Source organism: Mus musculus, chromosome 3 (genome assembly GCF_000001635.26).
Source record: "Mus musculus strain C57BL/6J chromosome 3, GRCm38.p6 C57BL/6J".
In the NCBI taxonomy this organism is placed as follows: domain Eukaryota; kingdom Metazoa; phylum Chordata; class Mammalia; order Rodentia; family Muridae; genus Mus; species Mus musculus.
Window position 1 is genome coordinate 88133236 of NC_000069.6, and position 24378 is coordinate 88157613.

At 52.1% G+C, this 24378-nt stretch overlaps 1 protein-coding gene across 14 annotated transcripts in view; it reads left to right on the top strand.

Annotated features, from left to right (window-relative positions):
* Positions 1–8705: 8705 nt before the first annotated feature.
* The window catches only part of Mef2d (myocyte enhancer factor 2D), a 30151-nt gene continuing 14478 nt past the window's right edge, over positions 8706–24378 (top strand). For 4 of the 14 annotated variants that reach the window (XM_017319472.2, XM_011240034.3, XM_011240032.3 and 1 more), the window contains exons 1-4: positions 8706–8823; positions 9135–9439; positions 22443–22627; positions 23087–23290. In XM_017319472.2, coding sequence (XP_017174961.1) covers positions 22574–22627; positions 23087–23290 — 258 coding nt within the window. In that variant the 5' untranslated portion in view covers positions 8706–8823; positions 9135–9439; positions 22443–22573. Of the gene's footprint in view, positions 8824–9130; positions 9440–10114; positions 10265–22442; positions 22628–23086; positions 23291–24378 lie in introns of those variants that run through there. The other 10 variants (XM_030252452.1, XM_006501090.3, XM_017319473.1 and 7 more) reach the window with 4 other exon arrangements.

The window sequence follows — 24378 nt, forward strand, 5'->3', positions numbered from 1 at the left end:
GTGGGTAGCCTGCAAGCTGCCTTCTGGATGAGGAGGCCAGCAGACAGTAGACAGCAGAAGGTACTTCCAGTCCTGGGCCAAGTGATCTCACCGAAACCCATTGCCTGATGCTGTTGCGACCTGGCAAGTCTCCCAGCTCTCCTGGGTCCCCAAGTAGAAGGGCTTTATATAGCTCACTCCTCAACTTGGGTTTGAATAATTAAACAGAGTGGACAGAAATAGCAGCCGGACAGTGAAGATGTGTTATTTTGGGGTTTTCTGGAACACAGGGCTCTTGGTGTCACCCAACCTCTATAGAGGGAGGAGCCAGCACAAAGACTGCTGGGAGATTCCTGTGGGGAAACCCACTGCACTCTTTGGGCTCCATGAGCTGGCTGTTAGGGCTGCTCTGAGCCAGAGGAGAGTCTCAGCTCTATTCATGCCTCCTCGTCAAGGATGAGTTGGTGCCTCTGCTAGCTGATCTCAGTTACTCCCAGGCAGGAAGTGCCCTCTGGTGTCTGTCAGGTCTTCAGCCTGGGAAAGGATGACAGAAATTGACAAGCAGGTCGATAAGCAGCTGCATGCAGGATGAACAAGGACTGGGTGGTCTGTGAGCACAAGAAGCCAGAATCAGGTGACAGGAGGCACTGTCCCCTCACCAGAGGCAGAAGGAGAGAAAGAGAAACGGCAGCTGGGACTGGAGTGGGGAATAGCAGTGGTGAGGCTACAAAGAAGAGAACGCCTAAGATGAGTTAGTGTCTGGCCAAGAAGTTCCTGCATTGGACACTGTATTATATGTCTGTAATTATACTCTAGGCTGAGGTTGGATTGCAGATTCAGGCTTCCTGGGCTACAGCATGAGATTGAGGGTTGTGAGTCCCCTGGCAGGAAGCAGGTGCAGTTGCCCATGTTTCGGGAGCAATTGGCTAGCTGAGGCACTTTTTAGCAACAGAGCTGAACCTCAGTCTCAAGGGTTAAAGTCTGACATGGGAGAAGCCAGGTCCTACACTCTTTCCCTCCAGATAATTTCAGTGTGAGAGAGTTCAGATTTGGGGGACACTAAAGTCATTAACATTTTGATTTTTTTATTCATGTAACAAGGTGTGTTGTTTTGTTTCAGATGGAATCTCGTGTAGCCCAGGAGGTTCATTATCATCATGACAGGGAGAGTGGCAGCAGGCAGCCATGGTGGAGGAAAAGTAGGTGAGACCTTACATCCAGATCTACAGGATTGAGAGGGAGAGAGAGGGAGAGAGAGAGAGAGAGAGAGGGAGAGAGAGAGAGAGAGAGAGAGAATGAGCAAGCAAGCTAGGAGTCTGGCGCCCTGGGCCTATTGAAGGCTTTTGAAACCTCAAAGCCCACCCCCAGTGACACATCTCCTCCAACAAAGCAACATCTACATCAACAAAGCCACACCTCCTAACCCTTCCCAAACACTTCCATTAACTGGGGACTCAAGCATTCAAACATAGGAGCCTATGTGGCCATTCTCATTCAAACCTCCACAATGACTGAATGCTTGATCTTTCTTCCATCCAATTCACCCATCCTTTCTCTCTCTCTCTCTCTCTCTCTCTCTCTCTCATCAGGGTTTCTCTGTGTAGCCCTGACTGTTCTGCTGTCCTGGAACAAGCTCTGTAGACCAGACTGGCCTTGCCTGCCTCTGCCTCCTTAGTTCAGAGGTGGCAGCATGAGAGGGGGGAGGGGATTAAAAGCTTGCTCTACTGGCCATTGCTATTTTGTCTCACCACTAGGGATTTCAGCCCTGTAGCAAGTGCATTTTAACATCTCTCTAGCCCCATGGCTTACTTTTTTTTTTTTTTTTATATGTGTGTGTATTTGTATGAGTTGTATGCCACACATGTATGGGTCTCTGAGGAGCAGGCTCTAGAATCCCCTGAAGATGGAGTTACAGATTGTTGTGCAGTGGGTTCCAGGTGCTAATCTTAAGTCTTCCTCCTAACCACTGAGCTTCCTCTCCTGCCCTCAACAAACATTAAAATATCTTTCTATACAGTTGCTTGTTTGTGTCTGAGTGTGTGTCTGTGTGTGTATACACACACCAAGCAGCACTCTTGGGAAGGTCAGAGGGATCAATTCTTTCCTTCTACAATATGGGACCTAGGGATGGAGCCTGGTTGGACCTGTTCCTGTACCCACTGAACAACCTAGTTCACTGTCAACAAGCATGTTTGTTTTGTTTTGTTTTGTTTTGTTTTCAAGACAGGGTTTCTCTGTATAGCCCTGGCTGTCCTGGAACTCACTTTGTAGACCAGGCTGGCCTAGAACCCAGAAATCCGCTTGCCTCTGCCTCCCAAGTGCTGGGATTAAAGGCGTGTGCCACCACGTCCGGCACAAACACGTTTTTAAAGCACTAGCAATAAGCCCCATTTGTGCTGAAAATAAATGTTATAGCCTTATTCTTCAGCTCATAGTTTAGTGGGGGAGAGGGGAGTTTTAGGACTTATCCTCATCCGACCTCTGAGAGTGCAGAGGGAGCCTCTGCACTCTCAGAGGTGGGATGGGGGGGGGGGGAACTGTCTGCAGGGGGACCAGGTAGAGTATATATAAAGTGAATTTAAAACAAAACAAAACAAAATAGGGCCGGGCGTGGTGGCACATGCCTTTAGTCCCAGCACTTGGGAGGCAGAGGCAGGCAAATTTCTGAGTTCCAGGCCAGCCTGGTCTACAGAGTGAGTTCCAGGACAGCCAGGGCTACACAGAGAAACCCTGTCTCAAAAAACCAAAAAAAAAAAAAAAAAAAAAATAGGGACTAGAGAAATGGCTCAGAGGTTGAGAGCACTGACTGCTCTTCTAGAGGTCCTGAGTTCAATTCCCAGCAACTTACGGTGGCTTACAATCATCTATAATGAGATCTGGTGCCTTCTTCTGGTATGCATAATACATAGTATTATGTACTGTACACATAATAAATAAATCTAAAATAACCAAACCAAACAAAACAAAATGTTTAAAAACCTAACTTCCCTCCCAATCAGGCTTTCATCCCAGGACTCCGGAGGCAGAGAGGATCAACAGCATAAGGCCAGGCTGTGCTGCCCAGGGAGAGTCTGTCCTAAGAAAGACTGAAATCCCCACAATCCTCTGCAGTACTCCTGTTTGCCCCAAGCAACTTTCCACGCATGGGGCTGGCAAGCTTGGTAAGCTGCATGTTGCTCTTCACACTCGCACTGCTGCATATGTGCACATACACTAACAATAACTACTTTTTAAAGGGCGTGTGAGATGACTTTCTGGGTAAAAGGTACTTGCAATCAAGCCAGATGACCTGAGTTTGAACTCCCACAGATTGTGTCCTCCGACCTCTACAGGTGAGCATGACACACCCTCACACACAGTAAGGCGCACGCCTTTAATCCCAGTACTTGGGAGGCAGAACTCAGTCGATTTCTGAGTTCAAGGCCAGCCTGCTCTACAGAGTGAGTTCCAGGACAGCCAGGGCTACACAGAGAAACCCTGTCTAGAAAAAAAAAAAAATTGCTTAGCTGGGCACTGCGGCATACGACATACACTTTAAAACTAGCACTCTGGGGCTGGTGAGATGGCTCAGCGGTTAAGAGCACCGACTGCTCTTCCAAAGGTCCAGAGTTCGGATCCCAGCAACCACATGGTGGCTCACAACCATCCCTAACAGGATCTGACGACCTCTTCTGGAGTGTCTGAAGACAGATGTAGTGTACTTACATATAATAAATAAATCTTAAAAAAAAAAAGCCTTTAAAAAAAAACCAAAAAAAAAAAAAAAAAAAAAAAGCACTCTGAAGGCAGAGGCAGGGGGATTTTCATGCCACAGGGCCACAGGATGAGACCCTGTCAAATAAACAAGTAAAAAGCACCACTGAAATTGCCCAATTCAATGCTCACAGCAAGTAACACTGTCCAAGGTCAGCCAGCTAATAACAGTCGAAGCTGGGATCTGGCTGCGCATGGCTCTAAGGGAAGAAGACAAGAGCTGCTCAGAAAATGCTGTATGTATTCCAAAAGCAAGATCACCTGAGCATGTGCTCTGTGAGCCTGACAGAAGTAGGAGAGGCTCTTGAAAAAGGTGAGCCTGCACAGGGCTCAACTCTCCCATCCACAAATACTTAACTGGGCGACTACTCTGTTCTTTACACTAGCTGGAGGCACAACACTTGTGGACAGACACACTGAATAAGGTGAGGGAAAAGACTGCACTCATGTGCTTGGAGACAAGGTCTCACTATGTAGCTGTCTGTCCGGCAACTCACTATATATACCAAGCTGGCCTGGAACTCAGAGTTCCACTAGTCCCTGTCTAACACTTCCACTCAGCTAAAGCGCATGCCTCCTTTGCCTTCAGACTGAACCTGCTCTTCCAGCTCCTGGGTTTCTTTCCCAAAGGCAAAGCCTGCTTTAGGATTCGCTCTCTTGAGCTGGAGATGCGGCACAGTGGTAGAATGTGTCCTTAGCATGTGTGAGGTTCAGGCCCTACAGGGGAAGAAGACAGGAAGGGAAAATAGGGGGAGAGAGAGAGAGAGAGAGGGAGAGAGAGAGAGAGAGCGCGCAAAGAAAGGATTTAAAAGGGGCTATGGCATGGAGGCTCTGCTGTAAAGAACCTTGCAGCCCCAAACTGCCCAATGATCTGAGTTTGAACCCTAGAACCCACAAGCTGGAGAGAACCAACTACAAGTTGTCTTCTGATCTCCACAAACACAATAGAAAGTAAAAATAAATAATTAATTTAAAAAATTAAAAAGCGCCACCGGGTGGCAGTGGCACTTACTTTTAACACCTGCAGAAGCTGGCAGATCTCTGAGTTCGAGGTCAGTCTGATCTAAAGAGTGAGTTTCCAGGACAACCAGGTCTACAAAGAGAAACCCTGTCTTGAAAAGCAAAAACAAATAAAAAGGAAAAGAATACACTCTCCTACCTCAGAAATTCTTTTTAAAAATATTTATTAGTATTGTATGGTGTGCAGGGGAGAGATGTTATGTGTGAAGCTCAGAGGATAACTCTGGGAAGTTGCTTCTCCGGCTGGTACCGAAGCACCTTTATCCGCTGAGCCACTTCGTCGGCCTTTTGCAGTCCTTCTGAATGTCTCTGCAATTCTTCCTGTTCCTATAGTTTCTAACACCCCACTTCGCTTTTCCTTTCTCCAGTAACAGGCCCTGAGCTACTGGCCCTTTAAGATTGCCTTCTTCCCCCACGTGCTGTCTGGTTGGGCTGGCGATGCTGACGCATGCTTGACGTCAATAGCAGCTGGTGGAGTTTGGGCACGAGGAGAGAAGTTGGGATGGGGGTTGGGGGGAGCGGAGCAAGAAGGCGATTCATTTGCATTTAAAGGGGCCTCTCTTGAGTTAATTCGCGCTTTACAGAAATACGTCCTGGGCAAACTTTCTGCCCTAGGCTGGGAATAGAGGCAAGAAAATGGCGTGATACAACTTAAGTCCAAGGCTATGAGTTTGGTATGTTCTTCCGCGGAAAAAGAGAAATAGTCCGTCGGTGCCCAAGCTGGGAGCACGTGACCCGGAGGGGGTGGAGGCAGAAGCTGGGGGTGGGGGGGAGACTACTGTAAGGTTGTGTTTGTCTGCCCCCACCCCCACATCCTGCCCACCCAACTGCAGCTGCCACCACATCCTGCCCAGCCGGGGGCAGGGAGCTCCTGTGGGGGGTACACGGACCCGAGACCGCTCTGGCACCATTCGCTGTCCCTCAGCTCCAGGGCCCTCTGCTCTTGTCCCCAGGTCTGGTCCCAAGGCACCCGGTTCTCAGCATAGGGTACTACTGTGCCACACGGACCTGGACAAGTTTCTGGCGGACTCTGCTACCCTTTACCCCAACTCTGGCTTGAAGTGGAGTTGTAGGACCCCCAGACTCAACCCCTGTCCTTATCTACCATGGTTATGAATGCAGAAATGAGGTATTCAGCAGAGTTTGCACAATTCTGACTCACAGGGCTGCGCGAATACATTTGCTAAGCGCGTTCCACGCCAGCTCTGCATCCCCGCAGGAACTCAGGAGCTGGTGAGGAATACCTTAGGAAATAAACAAACCCAGCAAGCTAGTGCGTCCAGAGGAGACAAGGGCGGAGTGGAGCGTCCCACCTTCCCGCGGAGAAAATACACGCCCACCTGCTGAGGGTCCGGTTCGCAAGCTTGGTGGCAGATGCGGGGAAGAATTGGGGGTCTTTGCGGTGATCATCCAAAAACTAAAGGAAGGATGACTCGGTGGTGGAGTCGCGGGTGGAGGTGGGGATTGAGAACTGTCCAGATGGCGCAGGGGAGGGGAAGGTGAGAGGAGGAGGATCTGCCAAGCAGCTCACCAGACTAGAGGGGAAGGCTAGAGCACTTTTCCTAGGTTGAGTAAGGACTGACTGCCAGGTAGAAGAGGGTGCTGAGAGGAACAGGGACCTTTCCAGTTCAGGTGAACTGGAGAAGCTTGAGAAGGGGTGGATAAAGGAGGATTAAGTTTTATTTGCCAGATAGCTTTGTGAAGATGCATGTGAGTTTACAGGGTGTTCTTTTTAGGATGTCGGTGGGTATCAAGGTTTTACAGCAGGGCTGGAAGGTGACTTTTCTTTAGAACAGATGGGCGAGATGACTGAGGCAGTAAAGCGCTTGCCATGCAAGCCTGGCCACGGAAGTTTGATCCTGAAACAAATGGAAAAGTGGAAGATCCACGCCGTAGAATTATCCTCCGACATCTAAATATGCAGCATGGTACGCTAACAGAATAAACTGATTAACAAGAAATGGTGCACAGCCAGAGGTAGGAGAGGAAGCACGAGACTCAGTCATTTGCCACCCAGAGGATTCTGGGATGGGAAATTCAAGGGCCAGAAGAAAAGAACTCAGAGTCACTTTCAGGAAGTCCAATTTTCATCTAACTTCCAACATTACCTTGGCCCTTTTCAGTCTTTCGTGGAAATCAAGACCTCTCCCAAGACGTTTTCACAGTCTGAGTTTTGTCCCACTTGTAGTTTTACTGCCCCCTATTCTGGTCTCCTGTGAGTTGTCAAGTCAGCAGTGAGTGTCCAGGGCCCCCACCTCCCTGAGCTCTCGGAGCTCTTCCTGCTAGTCTTTTAATATCTTCCCCAGGTGACTCACCTTCCTTCCTCATTCCTTTTTAAAGGACTCAACATTCCAGGTCTAAAGAGGGCCAGCCAACCAATCACAGCCATGGACGGCCAGCCTCATATTTGAGATTGGCTGGGATCATGGCTCGCTGGAAGCTCACCAAGTTAGTTAGGGAGAGGCTGGGGAGGGGGATTCTGGGAAAAAAATTTTCTTCTGGCCTTGGTTATGTTTTGAGAAACAAACTGAGTTAGGTTCTCTAGCTTGGAGAGCCTCCAAGGTTGAGGCAGGTTGAACACTCCTGAGGGCTTAGCTGTCCCGGGCCCATCCTGTTTTGTTTTCCTACAAGCTGGGACCCAATGGCCTGAAGGCTGTGTTCCCAGGCCTGTTCCTAAGACGTCTTTTCCAGCAGCCCTGAATCTCTCCAGTCTCAACATTCTGCTTTTCCCGACGTCGGGAAACAGCCGGAAAAATAAACACCCTGATGACTAAACGGTTTCTCCAGCTAGAGCCTGGGGAAGCACTAAAAATAGAGGCCACAAGTGAGGGGAGGTTCCCCACGGGGAGGGCACTTTCCCATTCTGCTCCCACCATAGCCACAAGCAGGAACAAGGCTGTGTTCTCCCAGGGCTTGGGGAAGGGCAGATGCCTTCACTCAAGTCTTGGGGGCAAACCAGACTGCTCAAGGAGTACTGGCAGCTCTGTGCCCCCACCCCCCATACTACTAGGAAAACTAAGGAGCAACATTTGGGGACCATGTGTGATCCTACATAAATCAGGCTTCTGGAAGGAGGGGCAAAGTGGAAGGGTTGAAAAGGGAGGCCGAGGGACTAGAAGCCTACGTGCTTCCTGTTTAAGGAGGTACATATATGCCTCCAAGCTCTTTGCAGAATAGTCCTATTGAACTGGCCCACTATGAGCCTTTTCTGAACTCACGCAGGCCCTAAAAGGGCTCATTTTCAGCTGAGCAGCCCGTGTGGGTCATACAGTGCAACACGAGGCACTGTACTAGTCTACTGGGAACTAAACTCACACCAAATTCACAAGTTATGTACCTGGCCTTACCACCTTCAGCTTACCCAAGAGGATGGAGAGTTAAGAGATGTGCTTTGCTCTTTTCAGAAATAGTGGAAAATTTTGAACCAAAACAGTCTGACTCCGAGATTATAAATTTTCTAACCCACCACTTGTCGCCTCTTCTCATCTCTCCCACAAGAAGCCAGAACAGGGACTTTGTTCAGTAAAGCAGACCCTAGCTTGTTGAAGAACCTCTTGCTTCTGTTTTGCTAAGGCTTTGAAGTCCACGCCAGACTCTGTCATTTCCTCAAGCTCCAGGTAGAGCCAGCCGAGGACTTGTTAGTGACAGGATGCGGACAGGAAGTCTGACGGGTTAAAGGTCCAGAAGCAATGGAGCGCACAATCTTGTTGTGAAGCACTTAAAAATTCACCACGCCCAGAGGCCGTCGGGGATTTTAAAAGATTTTTTTTTTTGAGAGAGTTATATTTCTTCAAGACAAGGCTTCTGGATGTTTCCTGTGAGGCAAGGGAGGTAGTGGTTGGGGTCCCGCCCCTTTAAATTGCCCCCTCCGTAGTTAAGTGCGCTGGGGCCCGCAGGCACTAAAAGATTAGATCACCCGAGAATTATGCACTGTAGCTTTAAATGTCTGGGCGTCAACCGAGCCGGGTCAGGGGAAAGGAGGGGACCTGTCACAGGTAGAGGGAGCAGCGGAGCTCCCCAGGTAACCACGAGATAAGAGAGCGCGATCTGGCTTCGGAGCTTTGTCACACAGTAAGTGTAGGAGCTGGGGCCTACCAACACTCTTATCTCCCCAGAACTTATTTACTTAGATCCCTGCCAACTCTGGAGCTGGGGTGCTGAGGTACCCGCAGCCTCGCTCTGTCCCGCAGGCGGAGGGATCTGGGCTCCACGCGCCGTGGTCGCGCGCCCCAAAGGGGTGGGGCGCAGGCCGCGGGCAGGGGGCGGGGTTGCGTCCCAGGCCTCCCTGCCAGGCCCCGCCCCCAGCCCTGCGGGGCCCTCCCATTGGCCCCCTGCTTGTCCATCACTCTCGTCTTTTCCCCCCCTCCCATCTCGCAAGCTAGGCTGCGCGGTGCCTACGTCGGCCTCGAGTCTGGGGCTGGAGGAGTTGCCTTTGGAGCCCGAAAGGAGGAAGGAAGCAAAATATCAACAACCGTCGAGGCGGCTTGGGCGCTCGGCTGCGTGCCTGCCGCCCGCCGCCGCCGCCCCCGCGCGCACCAGGGGGTCCCGGCCCTGTGGCGCCGCCCAGGCCGCGTGGACGCGGCGCCTTCGCTGTTTCCCGTCGGAGCTGCGGCTTCGCGTAACCGAGGATTCGGCGGACCGGGCCGAGGCTCCGGGCGCCGTGACACCCCGTCCCCCCCACGGGCTGGTGAGTCACGACGCGCGTCGGCCCCTTTAAGAACCCCTCCCCCACGCCGCGCGGCCGGGCTCAGGGTGGTCTGGAGCGCGAGGGGTGTACGGGCGCCCTGGCACGAGCGTCCCGGTCCGGGCGGGGCGACGGAGGCAGTGTTGGTGCTGGGGTGTCTGCTGTGACAGCCGCGCCTGGTACCCGAGCCCCCGTCGCCTCGCGCCTTGGCGGGCGCAACGCACGTGGCTCCGGCCGCGATTTCGCGCCCGTGGGGGCCCCCTTGGTCGGGCGTGTCAGCAACGCCGGCTGGAGAACCCCTGGACAGTAGTTTGCAGCTGTTAACACCTGGCAGGACCTCTCCAGGCCTTTCTCTTGGACGGTGCGGTGCGGGCCGAGTCAGTGCGAGTGGGGTTCGAGTGGTGAGGCTGGCCCAAGGGACTACTGTGCTCCCGGCCTCCCACCTCAGAGATGGGGCAGGGAGGCCTCCCAGAGATTCCATCGAGCCCTCGGGGTTCCCAGTGGCCCTGGACTACCCAGCTTGTCCTGAGTGCCAGTTCTGCCTACGACTGACCGGCACATTGGGGCCAGGCTAGGGGAGTACAGTGGGTGGATCCCGTTCCCTCCTGCCCTACCCGTGTGAGTTTCCTCCGAGGCCTGTTTGGCTGTGTGAGTGGTGGATCTTACCCCTCCCCCTAGCCCTCAGTGGGTCTGAGCTGCCTGACTGTGGGAAGTTTGCCGTCTGGGACGGTGACCTTGGGCTGCTCTGGCCGGATCTCGGAGAGGAGCCTACTGAGTGCGCTTGGCCTTGGGAGCTGTCCACCTTCTGTTCGTCTCCCTGTATCCGCGGTAGGTATCCGCCGAGGGGAGCATTGGCGAGTTACCTGACAGTGTTCTCAGACACCCAGCTTCTGGCCTCTGGCCACCGAGCCCCAGTGCTCAGCCTGGCTGTCCCAACTCCCATGGCCTTGCCTGTGAATGAATTTCCTTCCTGCGTCTTCCAGGATGGGGGTGGGGTGGGATGATTGTGGGAGTGGCTGAGAACCTTGTTATGTAGGGTGGTTGGGGAATTCTGGAGCTTCTGTAGAGCACTTTTCCCATATACCCCAGAAATGGACACTGAGGCTTTGGGATTTCAGTGGTCATGTTCTTTGTTTGTGACTGCTGTGCCCTTCATACATAGACCCTGTGTGTGACTGCTGCGTGTACTTTTAGGGAGTCAGGAGCTTTCATTCATTCCCATACTTACCAAAGTGGTAGAGCATTTTACTTAAGGTCACACTTCAGCTTTTGTATCAGACTTATGTCTTCCCTCTTTCTGCCATATATTTCATGTAGGGAGAGACTCTAAAGATTAAGAATAAAGACACAACAAGCCTTGCTCATGCAGGCGTGAGCCTAGAGAAGAAACAGGACCCAGACAGAAAGTATGGGAAGCCTCGTGTTGGGGGATGGGCACAGGGCTTGTGCTGCCTCTGCTAAGCCCAGTGGCTGGAACAGGGTGTGGGGGACTTGGACAGGAGGCAGGTGCAGGTTGCCCATCCCCCTCTGTGTGGTGATATGGGGCTGGAGGGCCCCAGCTCTCTGCTCTGGCTCTCTAGCTTCTAGTGCACCTCCTAGGCTGGGCGATGTGACAGGCTGGCTGGCTGCCGTTATATAATCTCTCTCCAGCAGGTTTTTTTCTTTCTTCTCCTGGTCTTCCTTGGTGGTGTGTTGAAAGGTAGAGGCAGTCTCTCCAGGTTGGGAGCTGGACCGGGGGATGGGTTTAAGTTCACTGAGGCCCTGCTCTGACCCTGCTCTGGAAAGGGGCCTATGCTGCAGCATCCTTGGCCCTTATGTCCTTGGCCTGGAGGTCTGTCCATCTTCCTAGCTTTATCTTCTGTGCCAACTGAGTTTCCTGTTCTCCATGGTTTTTCTGGCCTAGCACAGGTCCACACTAGAGTTGAGTTGGTAGGCTGGCTTTTTTCTTTGTTGCCTCCACTTCTCTGTCCCCTACCTAGACAATTGTGTGGCCTACAGAAGAGCTGCAGACAAGGGGGACACTATGAGTCACAAGTACAGTTGGTGTTGTCCAGGTTCCCTAATGGGGCTGATGATCTGAGGCAGGCCCAAAGCCATCGGCCAGGGTCAGATCTAGGGCTGTGGATCTGTGGTGGTGGGCTCTCCCCAAACCTTGAGACCTTGGCCAGGACACCTGGCCTGAGAAAATTATCTCCCTTTACAGGGAAGTGGGAAGGAGGAATGGTCGCATGCCGCACAGCCTCCGCATCGCTGTAATCACTGGTGGCTTTTATGGGGCCAGAGTCCAGCTAACCCTCTCTGTCCTCCTGTCCTAGTTTGGTGACTTACTCATTGGGGAGGGGGTGGCATTAGCTGCTAGAAGCTGTGCTATATAAGCAGACATCTGGCTGTGTGGTGGCTGACATTGTCTACACAGTTAAGAGAAGGCTGGATGGAGCCTGGATATCAGAACTTCCATTGAAACCAGGTTAGGGAAAAGATAGCTTTTAACTTGGCCAGGAAAAAGAGGGGAATCTCAGGCATTCTCCAGTGACTCTGCTAAAAAGGCTGTTGACCTTTGGCCTAGTGGGCCGGTGCTATTTGGCTCCTGGAATATTTTCTCATCTCTCCCTGCCTAGGACAAAACATATTCTGAGGAGTTGTCCTGGAGCTGTGAGAAGACTGACCTCTGAGCCCCCTCCCCAGAAATCCTGCTGAGGGGCTCCTGTGGGCTCCTGTGGGCTCAGCTGCACATGGCAGTCTGCAGCAGGTCATGGAACACATACGGGAAGGTGTGCAGTGCACCCTTGGGGTGCGACACCCACAGAGCAGCTGTTGCACTGTGGGGGGTGGGGTGGGGGCAGTGGTGGTAAAGATGATTAAAGGATTGGAGAGTGGGGGGTGGTGAGGGACTGGAGGCAGGAAGGCGAAAGGCTCACAGAACCCAGAGAGCCTGGGCTGGAAGCAGGGGCTGAGGTCAGAGCACAGATGGGCAGGCAGGGCCTGTCTGTGGAGAGCATGCTTTGTGAGTCAGGGAGCACTGGCCGACTTCCACCCTCCCTTGCTGCTCTGTTCCCTGGCTTGCCACTGCCCCCCACCCTGGTCTGAGTCCTTGGGTAAGTTGCCCCTTCTCCCACCTCAGCCTCAGTTTTCCAGGTGTGCAGGAGCTCCCTTTTGGTGGCATAGGCATCTGTGTTTGATGGTCCTTGCTGTTGTCTGGCTCCAGCTTCCATGAGGGAAGCTACTCCACTGCATTTTGGGGCAAATCCTAGGTTTAGGATTTCAAAGCATTCACATCTACCTTTGCTTTGTCCAGGCCAAGGCCACATGCCACCCCTATTCCGATTGCCAGTGGACAGAGTTGCAGTCCTGCTAGTATGGCATGGATTGAGGCAGCTGACTGTGGCTGACAGCCCCTTCTGAGTGGGATACTGAAGGGAGTGACCTGCCCCAAGCTCTGGCCTGTGGCAAACCACACCCAGGCGGGACCATATTTACTCATTTAAACTTACCCTCCCGGGAGGCCCTGAGCTTTAGGCTTGGTCACTGACCTTGGCTTGGTGCCCCTGGGTGTTCTGGGGCCACTCCCCTAGCATTGGGCAGACAACATGCCACAGGGAAGGCGTGTCCTGCCTGTCCCTAACTCGCCCCTCTAGCATCACCCATGCACAACCCAGTTTAAAACAGGGTGCATGGTTCAGACACAAAAATGAGGACTTTTGGGATCCCCAGATCTGGGGGGGGGTACCATTTGTTATCTCTGTGAAGATCCTAGGCTGGGTAGGGTTCTGTCTGCTACAGGTCTTTGGTATTGGGGAAACTGAGGCTGAAAGGCGAAGGAGTTATGTAATGAAAAGTCTATTGTGAGGCGTTGAGGGCTCTTGTCAAAAAGAGATCTGATGCCAGGAGGTGGTGATGCACGGTTTCAATCCCAGTCTTGAGGGGCAGAGGAAGGTGGATCTCTGAGTTTGAAGCCAGCCTTGTCTACAGAGAGAGTTCCAGGACAGCCAGGGCTACACAGAGAGAAAGAGAGAGAGGGAGAGGGAGAGTGAGAGGGAGGGAGGCAGGCAGGCAGGCAGGCAGAAAGAGAGGAAAGAAAGAAGGCATCTGAAGGAGCAGGAAGTCTAGGCTGGTACAGCACTCAGAGGTCGTGTGTGTCTCTCTCTGTGTGTGTGTGTGTGTGTGTGTGTGAGAGAGAGAGAGAGAGAGAGAGAGAGAGAGAGAGTTAGTTAGTTTGAGGGTGCATTGTTCTGACTCCTGAGACAGTAATTCCTTCAAGAGGCCCCAAAGCAAAGCCCTGGAGCAGGAGTCAGCGACACACAGAGGCCCCCAGACCAGCTGCTGGGGGCAGACAGGAAGGGGACTGAAGGTCTGAAGGGAGCAGGGAGGGTGGGGGGAGGACAGCCTTATCTCCCTCCAGCCTCTGCCTTTTCTAGAGAAGATGGGTTCAGTGAGAGTGTCACAGGTGCACCTTCCATCAGGATCTTTAGCCAAACCTAAGGTGTGGGGATAAAGAGTGGAAGGGGCTTGGAAGGGACCACCAGACCCTGGGATGACATGGCCGTCTCCTGTCCTTAAAACTTGCCCTGCAGACATCCTAGGTCCTAGGTCCTTTGCTATTCCTAGTGCTATCTTCCTCCCCCAGACTGGGGTTGAAGGCTGGATGAATAAAGACTAGACAAGAGGTTCAACAGGGTGGAGGTGGGGGCAGGTGGCAAGGGGAATAGACCTCTTTTCTGGGTTCTTCCTGTTCCAGTAGATGGAATGTGAAGTAGGGGCTCTGAGCAAGGGAGTTAGAGGGCTGACCTTGGTCCTACCTGCCTTCCTTCTCTGTCTTGTACTGTAGGCGAGGGTGATGCATCTTGAAGAGGGTGCTTCTTGCTCTGTCTCTCCCCTTGACATCTGGACCCCTTTCTTTTTGCCCCCACACCTGCCTGCCTGTTGGCAAACTCTTCTTGTATGGTCCCCATGGCAAGCCTTTGGCTAGGCGTGGGGTGGGGAACAGGTGTCCTGGCCCAGCTGTTCCTACTCTTCTCCTCCACCTGTCAGCCTGCAGTTGGGGGTGGGGAGCTAAGGCTAAAGGAAATCTTCACCTGTTCCCAGGGGTGGGCCTTGCTTGTAAAAGCCCCTGAGAGCTTCCCCTCAGAGGAAGGCCAATGCACAGACAACAGTCATTGCTGACAAAGTCAGAGGGTCCCTGCTGTGTTCTGACAAACAGTGAACCCTGTTTGATGAAGGTATGTTTTGATGAGAGTGTGTTTGCCCAAGGGTGCTCAGGGCCCATTGGGTTAGGCCCCATCCTCACCTAGTGTCTTTCCTGAAAGCAGTAAGCTAATCCTCATAAAAGCCACCTTGCCACCTTCTGCCTAGGGCTTAGAGACCAAGCCACTGCCCAAGGCTCCTTTAAACCCTTGGTACTCCTTGAGGTCACAATACCAGGAGGATTTGCCTTCCCTGATTGGATTGGCCTCTTTCTAGCCTGGCCTGTCTGAGTGCGGGTGGCCTTTCAGTCTGCACTGCCTCACATTCCCCCATGCCAGAAGCCCAGCAATTAGGGCTCAGCCCTTGGTCTGTTCCTAGATGCTTGAACAAAAAGTGGTCCTCCTAGGAGAGAGCTTTTCTAAGATTCCACATCCTGCTCTGTGGCCCAAGTCTTGCTCAGATTTCCCTGCTCTTCTCATTTCCATGGGAAGTCCTTCAACTCATCTAGCTAGCATCCACTTGTTGTACTAGCAGGCAGCCCTAAACCAGCCCTAATAGCATGCTCATCCCAACAACGCCTGTCAAGATGAACTGTCCTCAAGGCCCCAGCTGTGACTTTCACTTCTGTCTCCTGAGACCCCAGGGGGAAGTAGGGTAGGGAGGTGGAAGGTGACACACCAACGGTCCCAACTGCCCCACCTCTCCTCAACTAAGGCATCCAATGGCCAAGATCCCCCGTGTGCTTTTCTTGTTTAGATGGCTAAGGTGGGCCTAAGGTTGCCATGGCAGGATTGGCTATGAGAGAAGGGTAGTAGTTAGATAGGACTACTAGAAAAGACTTCCCAGAGTAGAGAGGCTTCGGGGCTTCCGTATGGAGGGTGTGGCTGTAACTGGACAGGTGGAGGTTAGGCTGACAAGTACTCAGGGGCTGGTTGTCTGCTAGCATCCATGGTAGGAGCAAGCACCGTCATGACTCCCATATGTCCTGGTCTTGGTTAGTTAGCTTCTGACAAGGTGAGCTTGAGGCCCAGAGTCTGCTATGAGTATAGGACCCAGCCTTTAAAGTCTTGTTTGAAATGTAGTGCTGCACTCAGTGGAGCAGGATAGGAGAGGCCTGCTGCTGCTGCCCCACCCTGAGACTACTGGCTGGACTATGTGCCTCTGATCCTTTCCCTAGACAGGAATGAAGGTCCCAAGGATGGGAGCTTCAGGCTACATCCCTGTGAATTGAGGGTTGCTTTCTGGAACAGAGGATGGAACCATTTCTGAGGTCTTGAGGGCCACTGGATGGCCTACACTCGGGAGTGGGAAGTTGAATTTGGAGGAATAAGGGTGGAGACACTATGCAAATGACCATGCAAATGAGCACCAGTGAGTCAGGCTACTTGGCCTGTTAGGCAGAGCTAAAGCAAAGTACAAACTTGGATTTCAAAAATGGGCCACACTAGTAACAGTGACCTTGGTTGGGCCTAACCAAGGCCAGGACCTTAGAGGCCCCGAACTCTGGGTTCATAGGTATTTGGGGGAACCTTGATAACTGCAACTGTCACCAGGACCTCCTGTGCTCCACCTGGCACTGTCCCCAACAGAGTGGCCCCGAGCCAACTCTCCCTCATCTACTAGGGGTGACAGTTGAGAAAATGTCCTGGATAGGCTCCAGGAAGCCTCCCTCTGGCCTCCACCTAGCCTAGCTCACCGGCTGAAGAGAGCCTAGCCCGGCACTTCTCCTTTACTGCAGGGCTGACTTTTCTCCCAGGGAACCTCACCATTCTGCCTCTCTCTCTGTTGGGGGGTGGGGTAGGGGGAAACTGTGCCTTAATTTAGGCACACATCAGTACAAGCTAGAAAAGCCCAGCCCAGCCCCTGCAAACTCATCCTTTCTTCATGGCCTGACCTCACTCACTGATTCACTACCAGGACGCAGTCTTCAGTAGCCCCTAATAGTTAGGCCCAGCGGGTGGCTCTGGGAACTGTATTGTGGGTGGGAGGAATTTTAGCTAGAAGGAGGGTCGGGAGCACTCTTCTGCTACTGGGGAGTGAGAGCTAGACTACAGGAAGGACAGGGAGTGGGACACGGAGGGGAAACATCCCCTCTTGGAGAAAACAGGATAACAATTTCCCAAGAGGTTTGCTAGATGGGAGAGGTGGGAAGCTGAGGGCGGAGTATGGGAGAATTGCCCTTTGGAAGCTAGGGGAGAGCTCCTAGGCCTCCTGGGTGCTTCTCAAGTCAGTTTCTGTTTTTACAGGCCACAGTGCCTGGGACCACCCCGCCCAAGCCCTGCTTTCCTGGACTCTCCCCCCCCCCCCAACTCCACCAGCCCGCCCCTCAGGTCTCCTGTTGGTGAGTTAAAATTAGCTCACTGCCCAGGCTAAAAATAGCCCCTGCCCAGCCCCAAGCTGCTGTCTGGGGGAGGGGATGGTGGGACTTGGTGGGAACCCGGGTTTTAGGTAGTCAGCCTGACAGAACTTGGGCTTGGGCCTGTGCTTTTGGATGGTGATGGGAACTGTGGAGAAGAAAGGCAGCTTGGGGCCAGGAGAAGCGAGGCCCTGAAGGGTGCCCTCGGGCAGGCTGCCGGGGCACCCCTTGGCTGCTCAGCCCAGTCTTGTGCCTTTGCCTCACTGGCCCCTTTCTGTCTTCTTCCTCTGTCTGTGCATCTGTCCCCACCTTGCCCACGCCTCCTCCCACTAGCAAGCAGGCTGCCCGACTGTGGGGGTGACAGGTGGATTGGATTGTCGCCCCCTCCCCCAGCGCATGCTGCTTATTTCATGCCCTGCAGCCCTACCAGGGAGAGGGTGGAGGAGGGTGACAGCTGTCTTCAGTGCAGCCTGCCTTCCCGAGTTCCAGCCTGAGGCCCCCCAGCGGCCAGGAAGGAAGGGGGAGCGCCTAATGAGAGCAGTTCCCTAGCTGTCTCCCACTCCCTTCAAGAAGTGCTCAGGCTTGGCCTTTCTGGCCTCTGCTCTGTTGGAGCCTGCTGGTATAGGGCTCCAGAATCTGATGCATGCAGCTTTTTAGAGCCTCAGGACACCAGGACACAGTGCTCAGGGCAGAAGGGAGTGAGGGAGCAGAAATGGGGGTACACTGCTAAAGAGTGGAGGGAGGACAAGACTGTGGGGAAAGGCGCTTGCTTCCTCCCTGGCTTCTCAGCAGTGGCTACAGGAACCTGTCTTGACCTCACTCCCGTCTCCACCCAGGCCCTTCACACAGGAACTGTGGTGCCTCATTCTGAAACCCCAGAGTGGTTTGCGTATAGCTCAGGTACCAAGAGGTGTGTAGGGAGATGGGCCTAGTCTCCATGACCCTCCATCCAGCACCCCTTCAGTTTATCACTTGCCCCTCTTTTGCATATAAACAGTGCCAGTTGCCATGGGATCCTAGCTCCCAGACTTCCCTGCCCCCATGGCCACCCTGCTGTTGGCTTCCTACAGATCTCACCAGCCAGTGCTTTCTCCTTTCTGCTGCTGTTGTCACAGCCTGCGGGTAATACCACCCTGCCCAGCTAGAACCTACTGAGGGCCATTGCTGCTGTAAGGTCAGGATGGGAAGGCCCCTGGGGCCTGGCACCCTCAGCATGAGTGCCCAGAGCTGTAGACTAGACTTAGAAGAGCAGCAGCCCAGCCAGTGCAGGCCACTAAGCCCAGCACTCAGGAGACAGAGGCAGGCAGATCTCTGAGTTCAGGGCCAGCCTGGTCTACAGACTGAGTTCAAGGACAGCCAGGGCGACACAGAGAAACCCTGTCTGGTTGAAAGGAAGAGGAGAGAAGAAGAGCAGCAGCCCAAAGACCAGAGCCTCAGAAAAGAGGGGCTGGCTAGGTTAGGTGGGAGCACAGCCTGCATCTGGAGAGCAGACGCCCCGGCCTCTGGCTCCTGGCAGTTAGTTAGGTTGTTGAGCAGAAGACTAATTAGGCAGATCCAGGTGTTCATTAGAACTTCCTGATAAGACTGGGCAAGTTTGGGCAGGACAGCTCCATACCTTGAATGGGGTCAGTTTGGGGTACTTTGTGACCATCTCAGCCCAAACACCATTCTTCCAGGACGAAGATTGAGTTCATATTCTTGTCCCAGGGCTTCCAAAGAACCTGAAGCAATGTGGAACATACAGCAGAGGGCACTGAGCCTGCTTTGTAAGAGAGTTTATGGTTAGCTAGGAGGAAGGACTGGCCAAGGCAGGATCTGTCCTCTGGCAGGGTAGTCCTGGCAGAGGAAGAGAGTGAGTGAGAGAGACCCTGGGAGGCATGGGGTTATAAATGGCTGAGCTAGTATAGAGCAAGTCAGGGTTGTTGAGGCTTGGCCTCTTAGACAGACAGGTTCCGTCTGATAAAGGATGCTCACTAGGTCTCTCTGGCTTCCTTGCCTTCTCAGCCATGATCTCTCTCATATCCTAGCTCCCCCAGCATGCGGCAGGGATGGGGGGGCAGTGTAGGAGATCAGCCAGGGAGCTGGTTGCCAGGCGACAGTTGCCTAAGCAACCCCATCCTCTCCATCTCCATGTGCTCAGGGCTGCTCCTTAGAAGACTTAGAGTCTCACCCTTTGCACCAGCCAGCTGAGTGTAGGGAGGGATGAGGGTGAGGGTGGCAGGGTTGGTTGGAGAGTTGGTGATGTCTGAACCAATAGGCTTTGAGGGCAGCTGGTAGAAGGTTCTAATTCCACAGAGGACAGTGAGAATAGCAGGGCAGACAGAGATTAGACTGCAGGAAGGACTTCTACAGGCTCATAATATTTTCTTTGTATAGGTATTTCCTGAGCTTTTTCTACAGGCATAGCATAGTAAAAAGACAGATTCAGTTCCTGCTTCATGAATCTCTAACCTTGGGGAACCGGGCTCATAGGAGAAGCACAATTGATAATGCTAGAAAGATTGTTGGGTTAGATTTTTGGAAAACTGTGAAAACACTGGGACAGCTCACTAGGAGATGGCACTGGCCATAAGCAGGAGAGAGGTTCTGTCATCAAGAAACTGTTCATGGTCTGGGTGGTGGTAGTGCACACCTCAGCACTTGGGAGGCAGAGGCAGGCCTGTGAACTCTTGTGAATTCAAGGCTAGCCTGGTCTACAAAGTGATTTCCAGGACTTGGGAGGCAGAGGCAGGCCTGTGAACTCTTGTGAATTCAAGGCTAGCCTGGTCTGCAAAGTGATTTCCAGGACAACCAGGATTACACAGAGAAACTCTGTCTCAAAAAACAAAGAAAAATAAACAAAAAGAATCTGTTCATGGTCTGAAGGTGGAGAGCAGGAAACAAGAAAGGGATAAGAAGGAAGACAGCTACCTAGCCAGTGGGGAGTCAGAGCACCCCGCATTGTGGGTCTAGATTGGAGTTCCGAGGCTGAGCCAGAGAGACCCACCTAAAAAAGGCCAATTTACCGTAGCCCTTTCCCCATTGTGCCTTCCCAGCTCCCCAGCCCAAGGAGGGCAGTTGTGGGTAGCTCTGAGAGTTATAGTAAAGCCTGGAGGTTCTGGATGGAGCCCCTACAGTAGATTGGGCAGGGATTTGGGTCACAGACCTGGAGAGAGACCAGATTTGGGCCACACAGAGCTCTAGGCTGCCACTGCTGGTCTGGGATGTGGGGAGTGACCAGAGGAAGGCCAGGGACTATGGAACTCCTCAGATATCAGAGCAAGAGGAGAGGTGCTGGTTCCCTCTTTTGGTGACCTTCTATACATGCAGACAAATTACCCTTCCTTTAGGGCAAGGGAGCCGAGATGCTCTCTCTGGATGCTTAGAGTGGAAGCTAGACAAGCGTGAGGGGCAGTCCTGCAATCTGTGATGATCTTAAGCAAGCCTAGACCTCCCCTTCCCCATCCTATATAGTCAGGTAACCAGTGAACTAACTACTTCACTTACTCTGTAACCTTTAGGCCTTGTGGAATGAGCTAGAAAGGCAGAGGTTCCACTCAGCAGCCACTGGTACTCAGCTATTGCTGAGGAACCTCTTACCTCCTTGCCTGTGTGTCTGTTCACCATGTATGTGCAGCATCTGTGGAGGCCAGAAGATGACGTCAGACCCCCTGGAACTGGAGTTACAGATAGTTGTAACCCTCCAAATGGATGCTAGGAACTGAACCCAGGTCCTCTACAAGACTAGCAAGGGCTCTTAATTAAATGCTAAGCCAGTTCTTCAGTTTCCTCAGTATACCCTCTTTGTGTATCTCTCCCCTCTCCATCCATCCATCCATCCATCCATTTATTTATTTATTTATTTATTTATTTATTTATTTATATTGATTTTTTTTTTTAGATTTATTTATTTATTATATGTAAGTACACTGTAGCTGTCCTCAGATACTCCAGAAGAGGGCATCAGATTGCATTAAGGATGGTTGTGAGCCACCATGTGGTTGCTGGGATTTGAACTCTGGACCTTCGGAAGAGCAGTCGGGTGCTCTTACCCACTGAGCCATCTCACCAGCCCCATCCATTTATTTATTTATTTATTTATTTATTTATTTATTTAGGTTTGTTTTGTCAAGGCTGGGGTCTCACTATGTAGACCAGGTTGGCTTCAAGTCACTGATGCCTGCTTCTGCCTCTCAAGCATTGGGATTAAAGACTTTAGCTACCACACCCACCTACTCTCCCATTGTCTTTGTCAGTTAGGCTGCCTGCTTGTAGCAGAGCTTAAACAGTGCAAAAGAATTTACAGCCTGCAGCGCTGACTCTCTTGCCTTTTACAGAAACTCTTACCTGAATCAGAGTAACTCCAAAGTGGAGCATTTACCTAGGGAATGTGAAACTTTAGCTTCCACTCTTGGCATCGCAGTAATCAGAGAAAAAAGCCAGACTTTGTGATATAGGCCTGTGACCATAGCTTATCAGTGGGTGGGGGCAAGAGGATCATAAACCAGCCTGGGAAACTTAACAAAACCTTAGCTCAAGAAATAAAAATGGGGCCGGGCGTGGTAGCGCACACCTTTAATCCCAGCACTCGAGAGGCAGAGGCAGGCGGATTTCTGAGTTCAAGGCCAGCCTGGTCTAAAAGTGAGTTCCAGGACAGCCAGGGCTACACAGAGAAACCCCGTCTTGAAAAAAACAAACAAAAAAAAAAGAAATAAAAATGGGGGTTGAGGATGCAGCTAGGCAGAGCACCTTCCCAGTGTAAGACTACTGGGTTCAGTCCCCAGTGTAAGGTGTTCTGGAAAAGACATTTGCTGCCCTCTGGCCCAAAAGTAGCTTGTCTGTCTAAGCAGCAGAACACCCTTCAAACAGAACTGTACTTGGGCTGAGCAAATGAAGCACACTCATGTACACAAGCTCTGACTAGGGGGTGCACGCTATAACTCCAGCCTCCACTGACCCCAGATTCTGAGTCCATGTAAGTAAGGACTGTGGTGACAACCTGGACTGGGACGCCACTCACCCTTACAGGCATCGAGCATCCTCTCTCTGCCTGCTGCCTGCAGTCTGGGAAGGCGTTAGCTCAATATGTTCTCACTTAGGAGCCTCCACTAGTCCAGGTTGTGTGGTGGGTAGGAGGTCGGCAGCGTACAACAATACAGTGCATAATACAGCCCAACAAGCTCTATAGAGAACAGGTGTGGGTGCTCTCCAAGAAGCAGACCTTCAGAGCCCCGTATCTTCTGTGTGACCTAAAGCCCAAGTACAGCAGTGACTTGGGGAATCAACCTAGACTAAGCCCTGGTCCCAGTGGGAACCCAACTTGTATCTGGTATGGGGAAGGGGGACATTTCCTCTATAGCCAATATTGTTGCAATTTGGGGATGGGGCAGAGCTGCCACCAGTCTCTCACAGGCTGTGATGAATTTGGCCTACATCCTAAACCAGGCTGGGAGGTTGGGTGTCTAACAGTCCTCTTATGACCCCTCCCAGGAGGCTGTGCATAGGTGTTCTGCAGACCATGAACTGATCACTAGTCCCCAGACATTCATGAGCACAGTGTGAGGCTCCTGATCACCACCCAGCAGCCCCTTCCTCTCTGGCACTAAGGACCCCCGGAGAAGATGGGGAGGAAAAAGATTCAGATCCAGCGAATCACTGATGAACGGAACCGCCAGGTGAGGAGGTCCCAGAGCCCTTGTGGTAGGTGAGCAAGGACAGAGAGCCAGCTCTGTCACCCATGACCAGTTCTAAAAGAGAGTTTTCTTGGCAACCCAGAGCCTCATGGGAGGTTCCAATAGAGAGTGGGTCTAAGCAGAGAGAGGAGCACTTAGAGAGAGGTGTACCTTCTTAGCTCACTGGCCTGAGATGGGCCAGGGCTCCACACCATTGCCATACCTCCAGCTTCCTCATCTCAGCAAGAATTCTCCCCCTCCTCAACTGGGAGGTGTGCTGCTCTCCTCAGCCCACTGCACACACAGACGTGTGGCCTCCTTTCTTGTCTGAGGCTGGCTCTGGTGCTATTTTGTTCCTTTCTAGACCATGGATTTCCATCAACCGTGGCTAGGGTAGGTAGAGGCTATGTCTACGGGCAGGGGGACTCTTATCAGACCTGGCCACACGATGCTCTCCTGCAGGTGACCTTCACCAAGCGGAAGTTTGGACTGATGAAGAAGGCCTACGAGCTGAGTGTGCTGTGCGACTGCGAGATCGCGCTCATCATCTTCAACCACTCCAACAAGCTGTTCCAGTATGCCAGCACCGACATGGACAAGGTGCTGCTCAAGTACACCGAGTACAACGAGCCACACGAGAGCCGCACCAATGCTGACATCATCGAGGTGCGCGCCTGTGCCCACCTCTGCCCATGCGTAAACCCATCTCTTCTCCTGAACCCAGGGTCCAAGGAAGGAGGGGCCTGACAGCAAAGGCATGAGACATACAGCCACACCAGGCCTCAGCTTAATTTAGGCAGTCTGTGATCTGCCAGTCTGAGGAGGTCCTGCTGTTGTATGCTCTTTTAGTTCCTCCTTCCTTCATCCTCTGTGTTATTCTTTCTTGTGTCTCCCTCTTTGTTCCGTCTCCTTTCCGTCCTGTTCCTCTGTGGGTCTGTGTGGCTCTTTCCTCTGTTTCAGAGTCATCTGTGAAATGTTAAGGGACTGGGCTCTGGCCTTTCCTTGCCATGTGACTTTAGGCAGGTGGTCTGGCTACTCTGCAGATGGAGCAGTGCTGGCCTAAGTGTTCTTCTGTGAGCAAACAAGTCAACCCAGTTCATGCCTCTTACCCCAGGTTGCCAGTTTGGGGTACAGAGGTTAATGACACTGGCTTTCTTCCAGTGGACCTGAGTTCCATTCCCAGCACCCACATGGCAGCTCATTACTACAGTTCCAGGGGTGGGGTCCTCCTTCCTCTGACCCCCTGGGCATCAGGAATTTATGTGGTACACATATATACAGGCAAAACATACACACATGAGATAAAATATTAAAAAATTAAAACAAGCCAGGCACACACCTTTAGTCCCAGCACTCTGTGAGTTCAAGGTCAGTCTGGTCTATAGAGCAAGTACCAGAATAGCCAGGGCTACACAGAGAAACCCTGTCTTGGGGGGGAAAAATTAATTAATTAATTAATTAAAATTAAAATGAAGCAAAGGCTGGCAAAATGGCTTTAGGTAAAGGCACTTACTGCCAAGCCTGAGTTTAATTCTCAGGAACCCCATGGTGGAAAGAAGAACCAACTCCTGCAGGTTGTCCTCTCCCATATGTGCTACAGCATGTGCATGTGTGTGCATGCACTCCAGGGCAAAGCATGCTCTCAGGTAGGTAGGTAGGTAGGTAGGTAGGTAGGTAGATAGATAGATAGATAAATAGATAAATAGATAAATAGATAAATAGATAAATAGATGTGATTTGATTTTAAAAAAAGA